Raw genomic sequence first — 23,070 nt, 5'->3', positions numbered from 1 at the left:
CTTTTAGAATATGACACCAAAGTTCAATAAATAATGACAATTATTATATCTGGAATGGTTTATGATGGCTATATAAACCAGTTCAGATAAAAAAAAAAAAAAAAAATTTATATTCAGGATATATTTAATATATAGCAGCGGCTATTTGCACTAAGTGTTAATCGCAAAAGAGGCTAAGGCTTAGTTGCACTAAGTGTAAATAGCAATTAGATGCTATTTAAATAATGTCAAAATAGCATATTTTCTTAGCGATAGATGCTATTTACACTGTTAAAATTTTACTAATTGCAAATAGGGGCAATTATCTGCAACTAAATATTGTAGTACATTGTAAAACAATATGTATTATTAACTTATTGAGTGTAATTTGAATTAAAATTAATCAATGGATGCCACCTTATTGGGACAATAAAGCCCTCCCAAAACCAATCCCAACCCTACCCGATACTTTATTTTCAACTCTTTGATGATATTCTTTTCTGATGGGATTTGAAATTTGAAAAAAGAGAAAAAAAGTTCTCCAAAAGGCGGATTCGATCCCAGGTCGATCGCGTCAAAATGAACATCACACATTTGACCATCTTTTGTGGTCTCGACTAGCCGAATCACACGTTGGTGGATGGAGCTAGTGTAAATAGCTTCAGCCAACAAGGCAGGCTATTTGCCCTTAGTGTAAATAGACACTCCGTTAATATATTCATACACTATATTTTAGAGATAGGCCTATACATTCTATATTTTACCTTATACCCAATACCTTATACCCAATTATGACTATTAGCCAATATTAGAGAACTGTGAGCATGTGGATGTCTTGTAAAATTGTAGAATTTTTTACTAAAATTTAGGGTGAACTAATATTTAAATCAGTTAATTTAAAAGTTTGTGAATCCCAAATGTATAGCATGTATTTTTAGCATAATATTGCAAGTAAGCTACAGCAACTCTGATGTTTAAATCAATGAGTGCTATACTCAGTCACACTTCTGGCTACAAGAGAGTATTGACTTGTAGTGATATGCTGAGATGCTGAATTCACAGGTGAATTACTTTCTCACGTTTTCATTTTCTTCTCTTCTCCAGAGTGCGGAGGCCGTCTGAAAGCAGAGGTGAAAACTAAAGACCTCTACTCTCATGCCCAGTTTGGTGATAATAACTACCCCGGGGCGTCAGACTGTCAGTGGGTGATCACAGCAGAGAAGGGCTACGGCGTGGAGCTCATCTTCCAGACCTTCGAGATCGAGGAGGAGGCCGACTGTGGCTATGATTACATGGAGCTGTTTGATGGGGCGGACACCAAATCACCCAGACTAGGCCGCTACTGTGGATCAGGGGTAAAGCACAGATTTAGATTTGCTGCATAAAATCATGCATTTCATGTTAAAAGTTGTTTTAAAAGTGATCGTTATAGCTATAGTTCACCGAAAAATGTTATTTAGTCATCAATTATTCACCCTCATGTCATTTCAAACCCATAAGACATGCATCATCTTTGAAACCTAGATCGCAATATCATGAGAGATTTCTGTCCTTCCATTCAAAGTCAGTTCTACCGAAATGTTGACGCTCCAGATAGTTCATAAAGAGATCGGAAAAGTCATCCGTATGAATCAAGTGCATTAATCCAAGTTTTCTAAAGAAACAGTTACTTGATTATTCAACAGATTTAATTTAAGATTTTATTCGCGTATAAAAATGGATCACATACATACAGTAGAGAACATGCTTGAGTGACACATAAGAACAAAGCTCGGGCTGTCAATGTGTGCTTAAATTAGATCAGCTCTATAGGTCTCAGAACAGAATTATTACAATTTCTTCAGTTCAATGAGAATGGCTGATGCAGAGTTTAGACAAGGTATATCAGAGGATATTCTAAAACTGCCAGTGGCATTGGACGCAACCTGCTTATTGACAGAGAGATTTGTTTAAACTGAACCAAGAGGATGTTAGACCGTGCACATTTTTCACAATCAAGTTTTGGCAGCTTGCCATTTAGAGCATGCTTTTAATCCAAAGCAACTGACAATTTTTCGAACAGCGGGGAATATGTCCCTCGAGCAACATGAGCTTAAGTGTGCTGCCACATTGGGCTGTCGCAGCCCAAAATAACCCATTTAAGCTTGGCCAGAAAAGAGCCACTGCACAATGGAAACCACTCTGAAACCATATCAAATGCTTTGAGGCTTAGGTTCTTATGTGAAGCCCTATAGGCACTTTTCACTGTCTACAAATAGGCAGCTACCTTCTAAAGCTTAATGTGTACATAGTTTTTGACGCAAACACTAGAGTATGCTTACAGTATGCACAATGTACATTTTATCATCAGCATAGTACAGAGATACTGGGGTGGTGACACTTACCCAGCCTGTGTTTCATAATAATAATAAATAAAAAAAACACATTAGACCAAACTCTAGTTTAAATGAATGCAAAGATACTTTTACTGGTCAGAGAATTAGCACGTACACTGGAAACTTTCCAGTGCGCATGTGTCTATTGCCTGTGTTTTTCACGTTATCAAAAGTCCATAATATTTGTTTTCAATACTGTTCATTTAAGATGTCTCCCTATTCAAACACACCTGATTCAATTCATCAGCTCATTGGTGAAGATTCCAAGACCTCAAATGTGTGTGTCAGATAAGAGAGACACCAAAAAGATGCTGTGTTGGGGGTTCTCCAGGACCAGGATTGGGAACCACTGCACTAAAATTTCAATCATTAGGATTGATGATGTTGGTTTGATGTGATGAAAGGGGACTAGTTCCATCCAATGTGCTCACATCTGCCTCCATCTTTGTGTTTTCAGCCTCCAGAAGAGATCTACTCCGCCGGTGACTCCATCGTCATCAAATTCCGCTCAGACGACACCATCAATAAGAAGGGCTTCCATGTGCGTTACACCAGCACCAAGTTTCAGGATACACTCCACTCCCGTAAGAAGTGACCTCTAGTGGCCGGGAGGGGCCGTGCAGGGCCTAGGGGGAAGCGAAAGGGCCCCAAGGGGAGGGCCCAGCCCATCGCTCAGAGCCCCCCGGCCGCCAAGAACACCCAGACTCAACGAACCAGCCGCAAGAACGCCAACCACACCTCAGTAGTTCACAGGGGTTCTGGCATCCCCTACTGACTGTGAGGAGTAAAGCCATTCCGCAGTAGACCTTGTTTTTACCTTTTTTTTTTTATTACTTTCGGGGCAAGATGTGGAGGTGGGAGGGGGTGGAATGTATTCAGTTACTGGATACCAGATATAGGGGTGAAATCAAATGTGGGAAGGGTGGGTGTAGCTGATCAGATACTGGAACCCCCTCCTTTTTTCACCTTTCATGAGCCGAGAGTGCATTGAAAAACACAAATACACTGAGGAATTCCTGCAGGAGAACCGAGCAGTCAACCAAACTCACCAAACCAGTCGTCTGTGCAACAGTGGGATAGAGGAAGTGAGAAATGAGTGAAGCAAGGGCATTGACGATGATGTCCCTCGCATGTTTTCCAACCTTGAAACGTAAGATTTACCGATACACTGTGGGGAAACAACTGTCTCTTTTTGACATTATTGCCATTGCTTGTTCATAAAGAGTCTCCTTGGCCATTGTGGGCCAGTTTCTTTGTCATTACTTGAGCAAATGACACTGTATGTCAAAGAGATGCATGTGGTACAGCTAGAAGGAAATGTGGACGTAATGGCACCAGCATTTGTAATTACTCGTTTTTTCTTGGCCAGTAATCCAGACGGTTCCCTGCCCGAAATTATCACTCTCTCTCGTTTTTCAGAATCATCAGAATCGTTTTTCAGGTTTTTCAGAATCAGTTATCATATTAAAAGACTAATAAACAAAATGTGGCCCATGTCTGATGGCTGTTAATTGCTTTTGCATAAAAACAGGATGATATGATTGAAAATATTTAGTTTTCGTTAGTTTAAGCACACACGCTTTCAAGATTCTGTTAATTTACTGCTGTCCTCTTAACACTCACTCTGTGCTTCGCCAATCATGAACAAATTAGGCACAATCGCTTGAAAATTGGTGGGCGCTCTTGTGTCTGGTAATCCAACCGCTGTTTTTTAATCTTATTTTCCCTTTTTTCAGGCTCTTTCCTCACAGTACATGACCAACAGTTGCTTTCAAAATTAGCATCATCGTATTATAGCTGTTTGTGTGGACCATAGTCAGGATAGACATCATTAAAAAAAATAATTAGACACGACCTATGAACTTAAAGATTTAGTTCAGTCAAAGAGTCTGTCATCATTTACTCCAAGACCTGACACCTATTGAACAAACCATAGTGTTGCATTTTAATTCAGATCAGATTACATATGGTTTCTACTCTGACTGCTGATCTGTTGTCTCTGCACCCAATACAATTATGAGTTAACAGCAGTCCTCCGGTGGCCTATTGCTAGATAGATGTTGCTCTTACACCGCTGACTATGGGGAAACTGTTATTTTTTTTTTACATTTTTAACAATAACGTACCTCACCATGTGGGAGAGTGTTGGGATGGTGCTATTTCAAATGAGCCCTGCGCCCCAGTCATTGCGGCCACTTGAAATCGCTCTTTCTCCATTGATGTGCAATGTCATTTGGGAAAAGAGGATGTTTGATGTCAAATCTGTGTGGAATAGTGCTGAATAGTGTGATCCCCAGGGTTGCTCGTTTGATCTGAAGTGTTTGCGCACTCCATTTCCTGGATCATCCCTGTGAAGTATGCAGTCTGCATTGCTGCTCCCTACCTCTCTCTCTCTCCTTCTGGCTCTTGCAGAACTCCTTCAAAGGCTGTTGACTCTGTCTCCTCTGTTTCAACTGCTCTTTTCATCATATGATATCATTTCACACCTGTTTGCCTTTGTGGATTTACCTAAAGCTCTTTTCAATCTCAGGTTCAGGATATCTGATTGTTGTTACCCACTGAATCATTTCAAGAAGCTAGATTTTAATTGTTGCAGGACTTGGTTACTGTTTGAAATCCAGGCAGGCAAATGACGAGGATTATGGTTTTTAGAGGACACATTTTGGGGTTTTAAAAGGTTTTAGACGTGTCTGCAATGCCTTCCATCTGAACCTTCAAGCCACATGTGCTGGGACCAAACAAGTTGCTTGATAAAAGTTCTTGCAAGCTTACCCTAATGCTCAAGATCAACTAACTTCTATCCTAGTTTTTCAAATGGATTTTATTTTGTGTGTCTAAGAGAACGTCTATACCCAATTTAGCATCTCTTTATTGAATATGCTACCTAGCATAGCTTTTTAGAGTAGTGGAGCACTTGTACATTTAGCGAATCAAAGCACATCCTCCTAAGCATTATTAATGTTTTTAATGCCCAGGTTATTTCTTGTTAGAAATAGTGTTTTGTGGGCAAATGTGGAATTCAAATGATCTGTTTTAGCACATTTTTGAAATGTTACCTCAGCATAATAGTGTATGCTTGATTTATTCACCCTGACCGGCCTTCCCACGCAAGACTTGGTACATGTTTATGCATTTTATCATATGTATGTATGTAAATATGTATTAATGTATTCAAAGTACACTAAACCATAGATAACTTGATGAGAACTAAGGCTATGTGTAATTGCAGACAAAAAGATGCAATTTATTTATATTGTATAGCTAATTTTCACCTATGTATTGCACATAGTGTTAACAAGTGCATCTATTTCATAAAATGTTATTTTCATTTTGAAATGCTTCATGTCACATTTTGTCTTGTAGACTCAGGAATTATGGACTGACCATTTGATTAATTGAATTAAAGCTCAAATATACCAATTAAGTTTCAGTAATTAACACTATGTAAGAGCAAATGGAAGGAAAACACAAGGCTAAGTGCTCTATCTTGTAATTTTGAATGCTTTCAATAATTTTTTCCTGACATAACTGGTGTTTTTCAACTATAAGAAAAAGTACTACATGTTTTAAAAGCGTTCCATTATTTTTCCGACGGTTTCAAGGTCTTGAGCTCACATTGAGGATGTAGTTTGTCTCTCCTGCTCTTCTTGATGACTGTGGATTTCTAAATAAACCATATATCAGTATCGAATTTGATATATAACAGATCATCAATTATGAATGCTCACCACAGTGCATTATTAATGCCTATCTACCGTTTCCAACATTAAATATTAAGCAGAATTGATGGGAAAGTCAAGTAAGTTAAGTTTTAAGTTGCTTAGAAAACTCTTACCAATGATAATGTGCACAATAAATAGTTCAAATGTAGTGGAAAACTATTATGGTAAATGTTGATTATAGTCTAAGTCTAAATCTTTGAGTTTTTGATTTTACTGTTGTAATGTGAATATGATATTTTACCTATGATATACCCATAAATAATCATGTTAGCTCAATCATGAGACATTTTTGGGTGAATCTTACTAAAACTGTCAAGAAATGCCAGGGACATATTTAACCCCAGAACTGACTGGATCAAATTTGATAATATGTTGTGCATGAAGACAATAAAGCACATTTAACCCACAACCCATTCATTATCAGTGGCATATAACATATTAATGTCATATATTAATTACAAGTTTGTCATCATATTGTAGTAAAATTCAAATCACCTTTAAATCATATTTTGTAAAGAATTTGGTTGACAAAAAAGAAATACAAATTTTGATGCATAACACATAAAGATGATCTGTGCATTTCTCTGTGAGATTCACCCATTGATGCCAGCATGTATTCTGTGTAACTGTGTGAGTATGTCTAAATCATTTCCAGTCAGTCCTTAACATGAATATCAGAGAAAACCATCCCGAGTTGTGAAGGTGAGCTGAATTCCTGCATGCAGAGGGCATCAGAGTGCAGCGGAGAGCTTTTAGGAGAACAGCGTTTTTCAATGGCTAAAAGTGGATTGCTGCTGAAGTGCTTCATTATTTCCAGACTGCTGGTGAAAGGGTCAAAATGATCAAGCTGAATAAAGGTCGTCTGTGATCCTTGTAACTTTTTGTGTATATATGATTTGAAAGACATAAATGGCACCAGTCAAAAAAGATAAAGACACTTCGGGATAAGTGGACCCGTTTGGTGAGCAGAAACACGAATGTAAAGAGTGTTTTCACTGGGAATCTTAACAAACCACATCACACAACTGTCATTAGAATCTTACAAAAGCCAGAAAGAAATTCACCATGATTTTTATACTTTTATCTTATAAAAGTCCAGACAATAACCTTAACATTTCACAGGCAAAAAATATATATATATTTTTTTCTATTTCTATGTATACGGCAACCATCGTCATCAGTCTTACACTAAAACAAGACAATGAACCGTAACCTCTTACACTGATGCAGAAACATGTTGGATGTTGTGTTCCTTAAAATCAACATGAACTCAGAAATAGATCCCATTTTTCTAGTTTCTGGTCTTTTTTTTTTTCTTTATTACAAAGAACACATTCTCATGGCAATTTGTAATTATTTTATGTTTTAACACATTTCTAGAATGTTCTCATACATAAGTTTTCATATTACATTCCTCTGAAGGTGAGGTTGGGGTGAACCTTTATGTTTTGTTTAATTCTTTTTAAATATTTTCATACAAATCAAAGAGGTCAACAAATTCAACAACAATTCACCAAAATGTAAAATAGTTGTCTCATGAGATCAAAACAACAACAACAACAACAAAATCCTTCAAGTGTTAAGCTTGGTTATTTTATAGTATTAATATAATACTGTTATATACATTATTATAGTATTTATTAATATTTTGAATATTTTATTTTTATACTTAAAGGTTTTACAATAATCATTTTGATATTTTGTCAATTTTATTAGTTTTTTTTTTGTTTGTTTGTTTGTTTAGCTTTAATTTTTACTTCTAGTTATTTTTTTATTTTGTAATTTTAGTTTTTTCACATTTTCAGTGAGTTGCCAATGAAACCTTTTAAGTTTTATTATGTAATACCTTTTTTTATTTCAGCTTTATTTTATTAAGTAAAACTATGTAATTGATAACACTTATTTCTGTCTCTAACTTTTTCATCTGTAACCAAGGCTGTGTGAACTACTGGGTAATGTTAAACAATAGACATTTTGTTAATTAGTTTTGTTTTGCTCTTGTACTGTAGATAACAGGTTTTTAAAAATTGTTCAATCTGATACATTAAAATAATCTGGATGGTGAACCTGAGTTTTTACCAACCTATCAAATCGTGATAGATAAAATGATATGGCAATACATATATATTAGGGCGGGTCATTTAACGTGTTAATTAGATGAATTAATTATGGAGAAAAAATAACGCATTAAAATTATTAACGCATTTAACGCACTTGCCCCAGCCCAGACCGATGTGGATCATCTGCCATTTCATACAGCCGACTGATGAGTAATATGAGACACGGCAACAACTTACTGTGTGATGGAGCCTAGAGAATGTCTCTAAAATATTTTTAAAAAATTTCTCATATTTAAATCACATAGTAAAGAAATATCACACGAGAAGTACGCTAAGTGCAAATGTGATACTCAACTCATTAAGAAGTAAATATTGTGTTATTTTAGACACAATGTTGTCTATTTTGCTCATTTTTGCAAACCAGAAGATAAAGACAAAGCAGACTGTTCATCTCCGATCAACCCACAGCAGCATTTTGAATTAATTTGGTGAACCATTTGGCGCGTTGAACCATCGACCATAGTCGTGTTGGCTTTGAAGCGGCGCTGCACAGACCGATTGGTGTATGACATCAAAGTACCGCGAGAGTAATTTCAAAAGCAAAAGGAGTCGTCGGCTCTCTAAAGCAGTTCTTTGATGTCATACACCGATCGGTCTGATGGTGATGACCCGCTTCAAATCGAACAAGCCTAATGATTCAATGAACCATTCATAAAGAACCATTTACTTCACTCCTGAATGAATCAGCCAAGAACGAATCAAACGAATGAATAAATGACTTAATCATTAAGACATTTACCACCACCTACTGGCAGTTTTAGTTAATTTAGAGTGTTGTTTCATTAAATAAATAATTGAATATTTGTATAGTAATAATAATAAAATTAAGAAAATAAATTATTAAAGTTGTAGTTCACCCAACCAAAATTGACAATTCTGTCATCATTTACTCACATGGTCCAAAAGAGTAATACATTTAAGCAAATAAAATACTTTTTGTAATCTCTGTTTGATGCTTTACACAACAATGACTTTAAATTATCTTGTCAGAGTAATTTCTCCAAATTTGATGTGCGATTAATTAGATTAATTAATCATCACATCATGTAATTAATTAGATAAAAAATTGAAATTGTAAATCACTTACCAGCCCTAATATATACATATATACATACACACATAAACACACACACACACACACACATACATATATATATATATACATTTTTGTACATTTTGGTAAACTGGATCTCATTCATAATGGAGAATGAGCTCAATCTTTTTCTTTTTTTTGTACAATCTACTTATCAGAGAAGGTCTTATTTGGGGTGAACCATCATGCCTTTTTTCCCTTTTTTTTTCTTTTTCTAAAAATCACATTGTATTGATTTTTACAAAATCGCCACCTCTTAAAATAGCTATGTTTTCTAATGAGATTGGCTTTGCTAAAACTTTTGTTCCTAATATCCTGTTTCACTCGGAATTTGCTAAAGTAAACTGGACTGTGAATGTCATTTCATGTTGACTTGAACCAAACTTGACCATCAAGGGCGACGAGTAAGTAGCTTCATCTTACACTTTCTTTCTCCTTCGGTGTTGTCCTGCCTCAGACGAGATGAATTCACAGAATTCATGTTCTTCTCTTCTGAGACTTCAGGGCCTTGTCTCACTTGAACCAAAATAAGACACATGCTCACTCGTGTCCCCAACTTCAGTCCAGGTTGTGAATAAAATACAAACCAATGAGGAATAGTCGGCTCTCTGACAGCGATTCTTGCTAGCACAGACACTTATTCACCTAAATGTGTCTGACATCATTTCCCATGTCTGTCAGGACTCGCTACCTTCATGCAGACTGGGTTTCCTAATTTCTAACAGTGTGCCACATGTGTCAAATACTTCACCACTTCCCAAAGAGTTCACATATGTCATCTCAACAGTACAAATGACCACAGTTGCTCACTTGAAATCCACCTGGTCGGTGAAGGATGTGTGATTCAGACCAGTGTGTCCAGAGCGAACTGTGACCCGGTCCACCACAGCAGACCTCCACAGACCCCCACGATCAGGACCACCAGAGTGGCTTTGAGCACGGCTCTGGGAGGACGGGTGAAGTCGGCGGGACCCATCGTGGCCAGCAGTGCGGTCGTGACGGTGAGCGTGAAGGCGATGGAAATGGCCGTGTTGATGGCCACAATCTGACCGAACTTGGCGAAAGGCACGATGACACAAAAAAAGAGCGGAATGGTTGAAATCACCGTAGTGACGGCACTGGAAACTATAGCAACGCCCACGTGATTGGCTGCATCGAGGGTCCGTGTCTGCCGTTTGATGGAGGACTCCTGTAAGAAGCAAGAGGGAATTACATAAATCTCATATTAACATTCACCTCACATGAGGAAAAAAACACTCTAACTTTGCCTTTTTCTGCTTCAGCACTCTTACTTTGGCGTCTTGTTTTTAAATCGACTTGCTTGCCTGGCCCTGCTTTCGTTTAAATGAACTGTGAATTGCCATCATGTTTACAGATCATCCATGGTGAGTTTTGATCTGTTCTGCAACTAAATTCACGACGACATAGAGATATATTCTGCATTCTGATTCCTCTCCTCCAGCTTCATGAGGATCAGACGTGATTTCTTTCTGTTTCGTTTTTATTATTGGTGTTTAGTAGATTTTTAGGGAGTTCATCCACAGCCTGGCATTGCTCAAGTTCGCTTGTGCATTTGTGGGATTTTGTGCAGAAGCAAGTTGTGATATAATGTTCATGTTGTGGATGTTTTTAATGGATCTGTTAATATACAGAATGTGTTTGGGTGAGTTTATTAACCGCTGGTAAAAGCACTGGGGTTCATTCATTGTTCAGCGACGCCTCACACAGCTCAAGGGGGTCAGTCCCCAACATTATTAACCATTGTTGTTTTATTTTTCTTCTTCACTTGGTGCATTCGTGCCATGTCACATTAACTGTTATGATGAGATTCTGAGTTTGTCATCGTATTTTCCAAAAGCTCAGACTTTTTACGGTTTTATCTGAATACAGATACGGATACAAATAATTTTTTAGATTATTAAAGATACAGATATTGACTCTGCTGCACACCCCTACTGCCTCATAAGGCAAACTAAATATATAGTAATAAATATATAAGAATTGTTATATAATAAAAAAATATTTTTTTGTGATCGTGATTGTTTGAACCTTCAGTAATAGTTGCATACAAGCCCCTCTGTTGTCCTCAGTGTGAAAAATCATACAGTCATATTTGGAAAGGGACCTGAAGGATTTTTCTGAAGCACAGTGGGCAGTTCAGGACAAACAAGGGACTTATAAACACAGTTTCTCTTGTGGACTCTATAGCCCCTTTCACACTTGCACGTCGGACCCGCAATATTGCCGGAACATTGCCGGGTCGCCTTCTGTGTGAAAGCAACCACGTCCCAGAATTGATTACCGAACTGAACCCGGGTCGGGGACCTAGTAACATTGCGGGGTTCGACCCGGGACGAGCGCTGTGTGAACAAAAGCCAGATCTAATTCCGTGTCGAAGTGATGACGCGTGTTATTGCGCGACTCTTTTACCGGCTGTTTTGAAGGAAGATCAACGTTTGATAGGAAAACATATGTGCAAACTGTAATGAAGCAGACATCAGTTAGTTCCTGACTTTCCGCGCTGACGCAGAGATCGTTTGCTTGCTTCAGTGAAAGTATAACGTGCCAAGCATTGTCGACTCGTACATTACACGTCACGCGCTGATGATATACCGGGTCATCACTGGCAGTGTGAAAGTGCCAAATCTAGTGACCAGGGAACAATTGCAGGAACACTTTACCCGTGTATTTGCCGGAATGGCAGTGTGAAAGGGGCTTCTGTAACTTATTTTATGTGAAATATCTTATTAGGTCAGTGCTAAATAAAAAATAACTTGCATTTTGCATGCTCCCTCATATTTTGGTATAACAATTGACATTTTATAGATACTGCAAAGTGTATGTAAACTTTTGAATACAGCTGTATATAATACATATAAAATAAATCAACTTTTTATTAATAAGGCATCTGCATAACTGTTACCTGGATTGTTTTCTATTGTGTACCCAATAAAAACCCGATGAATTCTGGCATTGCTAATGTTGCAACAGAAAAACAATTCCGAATCCAAGGATGCGAAGGTCTCCAAGTAAAATATCCAGGTAGTCATATAGTAATAACAGTAATTATGACATAACTTAATTTATTATCTAGCAGTGTTGTCATATTTCCTTTAAAATGGTTTAATTATCAGAACGAATTGCATTTTTCATCTCATCTTCATTATCACTGACAAAATCAAAACACTCTTCACTGACAACCATTTTCATCAGTAATATTGCTGATGACATTATAGAGTGTATGGGTTAAACACATAACACTTATAACTATATATCTAATAATTATGAATGTATTATCAATGTGTTACAATGCATCAAGAAAACCATTATAATTCATTATTACACGCACCTTAAGTTAGTAGTGTAGTTGTTTCTTTCTCATCATATTTCCCTCAACAGTTTTAATTAAAATGTCTTAATTATAGCCACGAATTCCATTATTTGAATGTATAATTAATGTGTTATAACATAATGCATCAAGAATGTCATTATAAAAAAATATTTATATAGGGCTTCATTACAGTTTCCCTGTCTATTATGCATGTTATATATGCATCTGACTGCGAGCATGAACTTGTTTTGGGTTTTATTTAGGAGATGCTGTTTTATGCAGTGCAGCTTACAGTCTGCTGGTGTAAATGAGTTCCCCGTAGAGTCCCAGCGCTCAGTGCCTTGCTCTAGGGCACAAAGCTGGAAGAAAATCCCAGCGTCTGAAGAGCTTAAATGATGACCCTACCTGGGATCCATCAAATCTTCAGTGTTACACGCCCAGAACACTATGAGAGCGTATAATGAAAGCAGTCGGGAACAAACTTTTCGTTTCAAGATCACAGGAGACTTCAACGCTAATGGTTAAATGTAAATCATACCGAACTGTGACTGGCCAGTCCTGAGCTGTCAGCCTCCCCTGCCAGTAAATATCCCTCTACTAGATGAAGGCAATAGTCCACCGAAGAGCCCACCAGTATGGAGAGAGAGATGGCTTCAACCGCACCCATCTCCCATCCCAGCCAATACATCACCGCCACCACCAGACACACCATACCTGCAAAAAAACATTACGCAAAGAGTTCCTGCTTATTTAAAACTTTTCAGGGTCCTGTTTCAGGGCCACACACTGTTCAAAAACACTCCGTTTTGTCCCTTTCTTTTTACCATTATTATTATTATTATTCCGTCCCCTACTTGAATTCAAGCATCATTGCACATTTTTGAAATCTATTTCCTTGTTTAGTTGGACACGTAGGAGTGGGATGATTTTCGGAGTCTCTTTTCATTTCGCATAATTTGTATATTCGTTCAGTCTGAGTAATCACACTTGTAGAGATAATATTCCCGGTTGAAAGCGAGTTAAATTACAGTCATGTCTGGCATATTGTATTAACATATAAATGAGATGGGAATAGAGCTGCACATTTCAAAAGGCAATGATTTTCACTGTCAGTACATATTACACAAGTCAATTAAATTCAACAGAATGGCAGAAACAGGCATTTGATGGCACTGTCCAAAGGGAGATACTGCATTTAAGTATCCTCAATGAAAATGACTAATAAATGGTGGTAAACTATTTCAAGGGGTCACAGTAAATTAAAGATCTTACACACGCATATCCAGGTCATATTTCATGCAAAAATAAAATAAAATAATTATTGAACCATTTTAGGACAGTTGTACATTATTTTGCATTGCACACCTGACCTCCAAATGTTTATTGATTTAATGTAAATGCATGATTTCCGTTTGATCTTTGTTGTTGTTATTCTCATTATTCTCAATGATAATGATTCTCATTAGTTTGCATAATCAGTGTTATATTATTTATACACTATTACAGTATTTATGAATATTTAGAATTAACTTGTATTTTAATATTTTCAGTTTTAATTTCAGTAATTGTGTTATGTGCTTTTGTAATTTAAACTTTTAAAATGTTTAAATAAAAATTTAAACTGCCTAAAATGTTTGGTTACACTTTATTTTAAGTTGTCCTTGTTACGGTGCAATTATGGATTTAAGTTATATTAATAAGAGTAATATTAATTAACTACATGTACGTGGGTTTGGCTTAGGGTTGCTTTAATGTAATTATGCATAATTAATTATTATCAAAATCCTTATTACATGTAACATTTAACAAGGACACCTTAAAATAAAGTGCCACCAATATTTCTATCGATCTTTCATTTATTTTTATTTTAGTTATTCAATTAGTCATTTTAGTTCGTCAATTTAAACGTATTTTATTTGACCTAGTTGCTAAGGCTACATCTGTCATTTTATTTGAGTTTTTTTCTAGTTCATTTAAGTTTGTTTTAATATTTTGTATTTTTTTAATATATAATAAATTCTTCTTATTATTATCAATCATTAACACCACTGTTATACATTATAAATTATGCATCATGTATAAATATTTTAAATATAAATAATACACACATTTTTTGGCACCACTATAATTTAAATTTTGGGATAAACATCATTTTAATTGACAATAATATCACTATGTGAAAAAGTAGTGTAAATGATGAATAAATACAAATAGGCTTAAACTTATTTGTGCATAATGGCATTTTCATTGTGCACTTTTTTTTTCTTTTAGGCTGAAATTAACATCCGATGTTCACTAAAACAAATTTAAATAACTACACAAATATTTAACATTTATAATAATTTGTACAGCTATGACATACCCAGAATGCTCAGCAGAATTGGCAGCAGCAGAAGCGGATGAGCAGTAAACACAGCTACCGATGCGATGCAAATGGCAAGTGACAGCAGGAGACTGTAGAGGGCGCTCTCCACACCTGCAGTCAAGGGGCGGTGCATAAAGAGCAGTTCAGAGAGGTTAAATGCTATATAAATAGAGAATCTGACTGCTGATTGATTCAGAGTGAAGTTAATGAGCACTCATGCTAATGATGTCTGCGCCTCAGACTAATCGCTCTTAAATTGCTCATTTATTTAATCAGAGGCATTTTTATCAAAGCTCGTTTCTGTCTTTGCCACGTTCTATTTTTGCTCTCTTGCCTATAATTTCCATGAAGATCTGTTTCCAGTGTTGGCAGGTCTGAAAGCCTCGTCTCAGGGCCGAGGATGCTGGGAGTGACATGAGCTGCTTCTGCAGGAAACTCTCCCATTGAAGGAAATCAGAGTGAGTCTGAAACGAAGACTTTCCCTTGTAGGTGGTCTGAAACAACGAGAATTAGAGATGTCAAGCGATTTGGCTTAGCTGAGAAACCAACCCCAACCAAATTCGTTTAAACGGCTGATTCATTCAGAAACAAAGCAATTGACTTCTTAATGTACGGGTCACTGAATCATTGGCCCTCTTGAACAGCGCTGAGTGCAGCTCGGAGATGCACAACAGTTTTGGCGAAATTTAACAGAATAGATAATGCAGAACTTTTCGTGTCTAAAACATAATAATAATGACATTATTCTTTATTGTATTGTTGAATTAAATCAATATAACATGTAGATCATGCAGATAGTGAGGGGAAATAAATGCACTCTCGCTTGTGCGATATTGCTGAAAGTCAAAAACCCATTTTTACCCTTATATCTTGAAATTTAGAAACAAATAACTGCATTCAAGCTCAATCATACATTCAGTTGTCCTGCGTCATGTTCATCAGCAACTGTAGCTGCTTTAAATGCATTCATAATTTTAACATTATTATTATTTGTCAGCAAATTAATACATTAAAATGACAGCCTGCTAAAAATGCTCAATAACCTGGAGTATGAAGTCAAACAATGAAGCTATTTTTGGTGCTGTCACACTCTCACCAAGGGCAAAAAGCATCATAAGAGTATTTCATATGACTCAGCATTTTTGTAAAAACTATTGAAATGCGGCAATGAACTCACGGATTCAAAAGCCATGGAGATCCAGTGCACTCTACCCCCCTGCATGCCCACTGCACCATGGGATAGCTGGCCAGGCAAGAGGTTGGGCTCAGGAAGAGAGTGACACTCAGGATGGAGCAATGGCAGAATGGATGTGAGGCTGTTACCTGCAGGAGAGAAACACATAAAACAGAAAAAAAAAAATTAGTTTTAATGTTGTCATATCATCAGTTCATCAATTCATCAATATTGTTGACTTTTTCCAGTTGTAAATTGTCATTATCCAGCTCAATTCAGTTATGTCTTCTTCTGATCTGATGGTGTCAGTGTAGATAAACCAATAATATTACTGATCATTCATTGTTTTTTAAAGGATTACGCAAGCAAGCGTTACAGATTATTCCTCCTCACCTGAAGGCAAACACTGAGCTCCACCAGGCTTCACCAGCTTGGTATTGGCACTGATGGCTTTGCACAGCTTGCACAAGTGCCCGATCTCATTAAAGACATCAAAGTCTGGATCAAAGATCACACTACCCTTTGAGGAGGAGGAACATCAATAATCATTCAATTAATAATTCATAAATCAGCTTCAAAGGGAAACAATCAATATATAGTGTACAGACTAAGACCACATAATAAATAAGTAGTTCTCTTTCAAGGGAACTTCGAACTGTGTCCTCTAGGGGTCGCTATGGGGAACGCCTCGTCATAACACATGTCTGAAGCATACATTGAAAAACACCAACAATTTGGTGACCGGTGACAGCCCATGACGTCACTGCCGTTGCAACTATAGTATAAATAGGCACTAGGAGAACACCTCATCCTCTTCCTCGTTTTCATTGACTGTTTTGTTTGAAGTGTGCATTCGGTGGTAAGAGTGATCTTTTTTTCCTTCATTTTTGACGAGCACTAGCAAGACATTTAGAGAATGTGTGCATCTGTGTCATTGTTATTTGAGTCCTGATGACACACATTATCTTTGCATCTGTTGTTTGGGCAAAGAGCATGCACGAGATGTCCTCGAGGGGGCAATCTGCAATCACTGCAAGCATTTTTTCAATGAAAAGCTCCGCTCTCATTAGTCTCTCTTTTTGAGGAAGGAGGGGCAGCCATCTGCTCCCCGTGGTTCAGAATCTGCCACTGCCGAGGCAATGAGGAGAATGAGCATATGGGGATCACGGGTGGATCTGGACGATAAGTTTAAAGAGGGGTTTTCCCTCTCGCGATCGTCGGCTATGAATGAGAGTGGGCCGCTGGAGGATTATGTTATTTCACTAACATAGTCTGATCCTGGGGACAGTGCTCTGCAGGGTTTTGCCCAGGAAGAACAGGAGATTTCTGAAGAGAGCGAAGAAGCTGAGGCTGAGCCTTCTCAATTCTCCTGCCTTGCGTATGATGAGCTGTTGGGGTTATGGATCACACACTTCCCATGGAAGAAAGTAATTTTGCATTCAAAGAGTGTTATCTTTCTTACCATGTACCTCCAGCTCAGCTGAGCCTTCCTTTTATTCCTGATCTCCATTCAGAGATCAAGAGGGAATGGAAGAGGCCGTTTTTCTTATGCATCCATCGGTCAGCATATAAGTAATGTCAACATCGAGGGGAATGCGTGAAAGCGGCTATGAGAAGATGGCCCTGTGGTAGCTATCTCTCTATGGGTGAGATATTCTTGCTTAAAACTCCCTCCTTGCCATCTTGTTTAAATGGCAGGACATATGCTCTCTGTGCTACAAAGGTCCAGGTCTGAGCCCGAACAAAGCCAGGGGACTGGCCCCGCCTCAATCTGAGGATCAAAATTAGACAGAAGGCTAGTATCGCAGCTCAGGCTCCTCCCCTGCCTGCGGGTAGGGATAGGAGGAATCGTGGATCAAAAGGAGGTAGGCAAGATAAGAGATATGATCCAAATGAGGTGTCAGCGCTTTCATCTTGAATAGAGTCATACTTGAGTATCTACTCATTTCCCTCTGGGGGTTTAACATCTGTGCTTATCTTTTCCTTCCTAATTCCCCTGTAACCACCATCTCTCCACCTGACCAAGGTTAAGTAGGAGCTTCCTGCATTAGTCTCCTATCTCTTAGTTTTCCGGGACCTGTGTGTTGTGTCTGTCCTGTTCTAGGGTAGGTCCCCGGTATGATAGCCCTGGTTCTGGCTTCATGCTTCCTGGTTCGTGTCGGCCAGAGTGCATACGCTAAGCTTTGTGCACTTTCTGTAATCCACATGGTGGTAAGTGTGCATGCTGACCACTTTGCGCACTTTCTTAAAGTCCTCAAAAGTGGTAAGTGTGCACACTACTCTCTATGCACTTTCTGAAATCCTGTACGCTAAGGGTTACACATTATTAGCTTTGTTCTCTTTCTCTGAGTTGGTTACCTTGGTACCTTGGGCTCCACTCAACCAGTGTGTCTCTACGACACACATTTAAAGCATCACTCCCCTCACCACTGAGGGTTATTGTAAGCATGGTGCTTTCTTTCGGGCAATCAAGTTCTCTCCCCTTCTGAGGAGTTGAATTCCTCACTCCGTGGAACATGCTGTAGGTTAAGCGCCTTCTCTTGTTGAGAACTGGGTGTGTTTTGCTCCCTCAGCTAAGAAAATTACTGCTAGCTGTTCCAGCACTGGAACATGCGGTATGTTGAGCTCCCCTCTCATTTGAGAGCTGGGTGTTTGCCCCTCCCCTCATCTAGATATTTACTGCTAGCCACTCCAGCATTATACCATAGATTGAGTTGATGACTCTCAAACATATTGATTTTGGGATCCACCATTCCATCTATGAGCTGTTCTTTCAGAGTGCCAGGAGAGCCCCTTAGAACGGTATCCTAAAATCCATGTTATTATAGTACTCTGCATTCTTTTCTAAAATCCAATATGGCGAGGCCTCCCATGGAAAGTGTAGAGTTGGTACTCAGTGCTCACCATGGTTCTGGCCTGCACTCCTCTCAGCATGGTTGCATGGGTATATCCTTCCCCATAGTGACCCCTAGAGGATGCAGTTCAAAGTTCCCTTGAAAGGGAATGTCTCAGGTTACTTATGTAACCATTGTTCCCTGAGTAGGGAACGAGACACTGCGAAGTAAAGTAAAATAATAACCCTGTAAAGTATAATATATGAAATAATAGTCAGAAAAAAAGGGGAAAAAAAATCTTGATATAAGAGAATATTTAGTGCAGATGCTGATATTTATATGGCTGACAAGTAAAATGAAATTCTGATACCTTGTACTGTAAATCAATGAGATCTCTTTAACAGTATAGCAGACTACTTAATTAAAATGATATATTTACCAGTAGTATGTCTTTAGTGAGATTATATTTAAATGCTTAGTTTTATGATCAAAGTTCTGTAGTTCCAATCATGTAGTATAATGCAATACATTGATGACTGACAGATACACAAATAAAAGTTCCACAAAAGCCTGATAATCATATTTGATACTCATAATTTAACTTGTTATTATTATTATTATTATATGGATAAATCAAGTAATCCTAACAGTCCGGTACGTGTTCATTTTGAAATATTATTGACAATATTAAATTTATCTTTATTTTCATCAGAAGCCATGGGTATTATCAATTTTGTGTTGCTTTTTATTTGACTCTCAAAGTGACAGTAACAATAGACTTGTCTTGTATTTAAATTCACAGCAAATTTTCGTTTTGTGAACCATCCCTTTAAGTTACTAAGTTAAAAGTTACTTTCTGCACTCAGTGTAAACAGTTGTATTCTGTCTCACCAGGTCTCCAATAACATGGTTGTCTGAACGCTGAGTGCGGTTGATGCCCAGTATGCCGAACACCACGAACACCATGGCTCCAGTGTCCACTAGAGGACGCACTGCTGGTTTCCCACACTGACCTCCACGGCAGGGGTTAAAGCCGGATGTCCTGGAGATCTTATTTTGGGTGGGAGCTGATCAGATATACAATAAATATATGACACTTATGAAAGAAATAAAAGTATTTTAAAAAGAAAGCATTTAGCATCTAAATGAGAAAGATTGCACATGGGTATGTTGTGAAACTGCTTTTGTAACTGGATAGCAAATGGAAATTTTTAAAGCCTGGGACACACCAAGCTGACGATCGGGCCGTTTGCCATCATCGGGTCGATGGCGAGCGACGGTCGGGATAGTTTGTTTGGTGTGTTCCACTCGTCGCCTCTAATGAATGGTAAGCAAGTAAAATGGTAAGCAAGCGCTGTTTTGTTTACATTTCATTAATCTGCGTTTATTGTATATCTTTGTTACGTTTTTTTCATTGTGAATGACGAATATATATATATATATACTAGCTGCTGATATGAAAGGCTCGTTCCTCTCACGCATGCGCAGAACGAACATGTTAGTTTTCCGTCGGCTGTAGTCTGTGCAGTGTGTTCCAGCACAGCTTTTTGGTCTGACACTGCCGACATGAGGTGTCAACACCATTTGGCTTTCATCGCCGCTAGTTCTTTGAAGTCGCTTGGTGTGTCCAGGCCTTAAAGCAGGGACAGCTGTCAATCATGTTAGACTAACAAAAAAAAAAAAAAACATTTAATGCGTAATTCATGAAATATTAAGGCATCAAATTAACACTTTGTTTCTTATTTGAAACTAGAAACTTGGGGCATATCGCATGAATACTGATTACGTCCCAGCCATCAACCTACTATTCCAAGAACTTAATATGTTTTAGCAAGAAACACTGTATATTATAAATGTTTATATATCTGCTCAAAACTATACTACTGTTCAAAAGTTTAGAGTATGTAAGTTCATAAATTCATAAATTCATTATACATTCATTTGCAATTTATCCTGAAATATTGATGTTTCCCAGCTATCCATTGCCCACACAACATAAACAGATCTCTACAGGTAAACTTCAGTTGTAGATACTTCGAAGTCACTCACAAGATCACTCATGTGTAGACCCTCATGAAAAAGAAGTGCACATAAGCAGACAAAAACAAGTACAAAAATAGCATACATATTAAAAAAAAGTACTTTAAAAGAATATACTTAAGTGTGAACTTAATGTCGTGTTTAGACACGTCATTGCACAATCAAAAGTACATATTATTCAATTTAAGTTTCATAATTGCAATCACACATTTTAATTGTAAAGTTGCAATTTATTAGATTTAAAATATAATAACCCCCCCCCCCATATAAAAAGTCTATGGCTACCAGCAAATGTTTGGTTACCAAAATTCTTCAAAATAACTTTTTTTTGTTCAGCAGAAGAAAGAAACTCACACAGGTTTGGAACAATTTGATGACATAATTTTTGGATGGACTATCTCTTTAAATTATACTCCACTTCAAATACATTAAAACCCATGCCTGTACCTGCAGGTAGCGGGGCGTAGAAGCTGCCCTGAGTGGGTCCATCAGGTCCAGAGCTGAACACACACCCTGGCGGCCCCTCACACACACGACTAGGATACGGGCTGATCGTGTGCTGGGCAAAATAGAGCTTCCTGTCCATAATATAGACAATTACCAGATTATTATCACCCCAGCTCATTTTCAGACACTTTGATATGCTGAAATGGAGCACTGAGTCACACAGGGTTAAACGTTGCACGGTGGAGGTGCAATAAAAAAGATGTCAATCCATTGTGGATCATCAGTGAACATGACATGTTTTTGCACACTCGCCTGCTGTGCCGCTGCTCCACCGACGCCACGTAGAAGTCAAACTCTGATCTCCAGCGCCGGCCGGAGTCACACGAGTGCAGAGTCAGCATCCAGCGAGGGCGCGGGTGATACGCGTGAGACACACACACGCTCACCCGCGTGCTGAAGTTGCTATGGGGACTGCTGTAGGCCTGTTACCGTGACAACACATCGATCAGTGTTTGTCAGCTCAGATGGAATGGGATGTCAGGGCAATTGACGCATGCTGAGGTGATACCAACACTGGCACAGACAGGATGATGGAATTCTGAGGGCTCGCTATAGATTCTGTACACTGGAAGCTTTGTTTTTCACTGAAGCTTTAGCTAACGGGCGATAATGGCTTTTGTCTGTGTACAGAAGGTATTTAAGCGATGTGAAAAACATATTTTCTGGCCGTAATTATGTTTTCAAGAAAATAGCTTATCACAGCTGTCTCTCGACATGACTGTTTGTGCTCATACAGGCCACTCTTTACTTATTAGAGAATATTCAACTGCTAGCTGTGTGTGTATGTGTGTGTGTGTGTGTGTGTGTGTGTGTGTGTGTGTGTTCGTCAGGGTTAGGCAAAAACAAAGAATTAGCTTCTTTTATTTTTTATTAATAAGTGTAAATCCAAATTGAATTGACCACGGCTCACAGCATGTTGAATTGAAATGATTGCAAGAGTAATTTACTGAAGTGCAGTTCAAAGACATTCAAAGGTTACACACAGAGAATTCATTAGTTCAACACTAGTCAAAATATTATTTATAAACATTATTTTCATTACTTATTCACTCTATATGTACATTTTTTTTTATTTTATTATTATTATTTTTTTCAACAGAGCAGACATTTCAACACGGTCTAAATATTTAATAAAATCACAAACACATTTTGTTTTTCCAAACAGCCCCACAAAATATTCACAACATTATTTTCATATTAAAATTCTTTAAAAAAAAATCAGAATCTTAGTTTATAATGTAAATAAGAGTATCCTGGGAAATTAATAAAAACTATGAATATTCTATGAAGAAAAAACTTGTTGCAAAATGTTGCCTTGAAATTAAATAAATTAAAGTGGAATAGAAAAAAATTATATTAGAAATGTCAAAAGCACATAAAAATTACTAAAACTAAAATGAAATTGAATATATAGAAATATTAATACATAGTGTAATGGTATATAAATATACTAAAACAACACTGCTATGATGTTTAAATTCATAGTGAAAAATCAGCAATATACATTACAGCCATAACTGAATTTCTTTG

At 37.6% G+C, this 23,070-nt stretch overlaps 2 protein-coding genes across 3 annotated transcripts in view; one reads left to right on the top strand and one right to left on the bottom strand.

The window, feature by feature from the left end:
* LOC113039693 (bone morphogenetic protein 1-like) overlaps positions 1-6,045 on the top strand; it is a 70,525-nt gene extending 64,480 nt beyond the window's left edge. For both annotated transcript variants that reach the window (XM_026197716.1, XM_026197715.1), the window contains exons 19-20: positions 1,084-1,334; positions 2,812-6,045. In XM_026197716.1, the coding sequence (XP_026053501.1) occupies positions 1,084-1,334; positions 2,812-2,949 (389 nt within the window). In that variant the 3' untranslated portion in view covers positions 2,950-6,045. The remainder of the gene's footprint in view (positions 1-1,083; positions 1,335-2,811) is intronic.
* A 3,382-nt stretch (positions 6,046-9,427) lies between these two features.
* The window catches only part of LOC113039692 (protein dispatched homolog 3-like), a 49,635-nt gene continuing 35,992 nt past the window's right edge, over positions 9,428-23,070 (bottom strand). The window contains exons 13-21 of the mRNA XM_026197713.1: positions 21,793-21,962; positions 21,481-21,611; positions 19,885-20,060; positions 16,553-16,679; positions 16,163-16,308; positions 15,320-15,479; positions 14,983-15,096; positions 13,159-13,334; positions 9,428-10,478 (exon numbers count right to left, since the gene is read on the bottom strand). Of these exons, the coding sequence (XP_026053498.1) occupies positions 10,134-10,478; positions 13,159-13,334; positions 14,983-15,096; positions 15,320-15,479; positions 16,163-16,308; positions 16,553-16,679; positions 19,885-20,060; positions 21,481-21,611; positions 21,793-21,962 (1,545 nt within the window). The 3' untranslated portion in view covers positions 9,428-10,133. The remainder of the gene's footprint in view (positions 10,479-13,158; positions 13,335-14,982; positions 15,097-15,319; positions 15,480-16,162; positions 16,309-16,552; positions 16,680-19,884; positions 20,061-21,480; positions 21,612-21,792; positions 21,963-23,070) is intronic.

Source organism: Carassius auratus, chromosome 22, assembly GCF_003368295.1.
Source record: "Carassius auratus strain Wakin chromosome 22, ASM336829v1, whole genome shotgun sequence".
NCBI classification, from domain to species: Eukaryota; Metazoa; Chordata; class Actinopteri; order Cypriniformes; family Cyprinidae; genus Carassius; species Carassius auratus.
The sequence above is the reverse complement of the archived record's forward strand: the minus strand, read 5'-3'. Positions and strand labels throughout refer to the sequence as shown.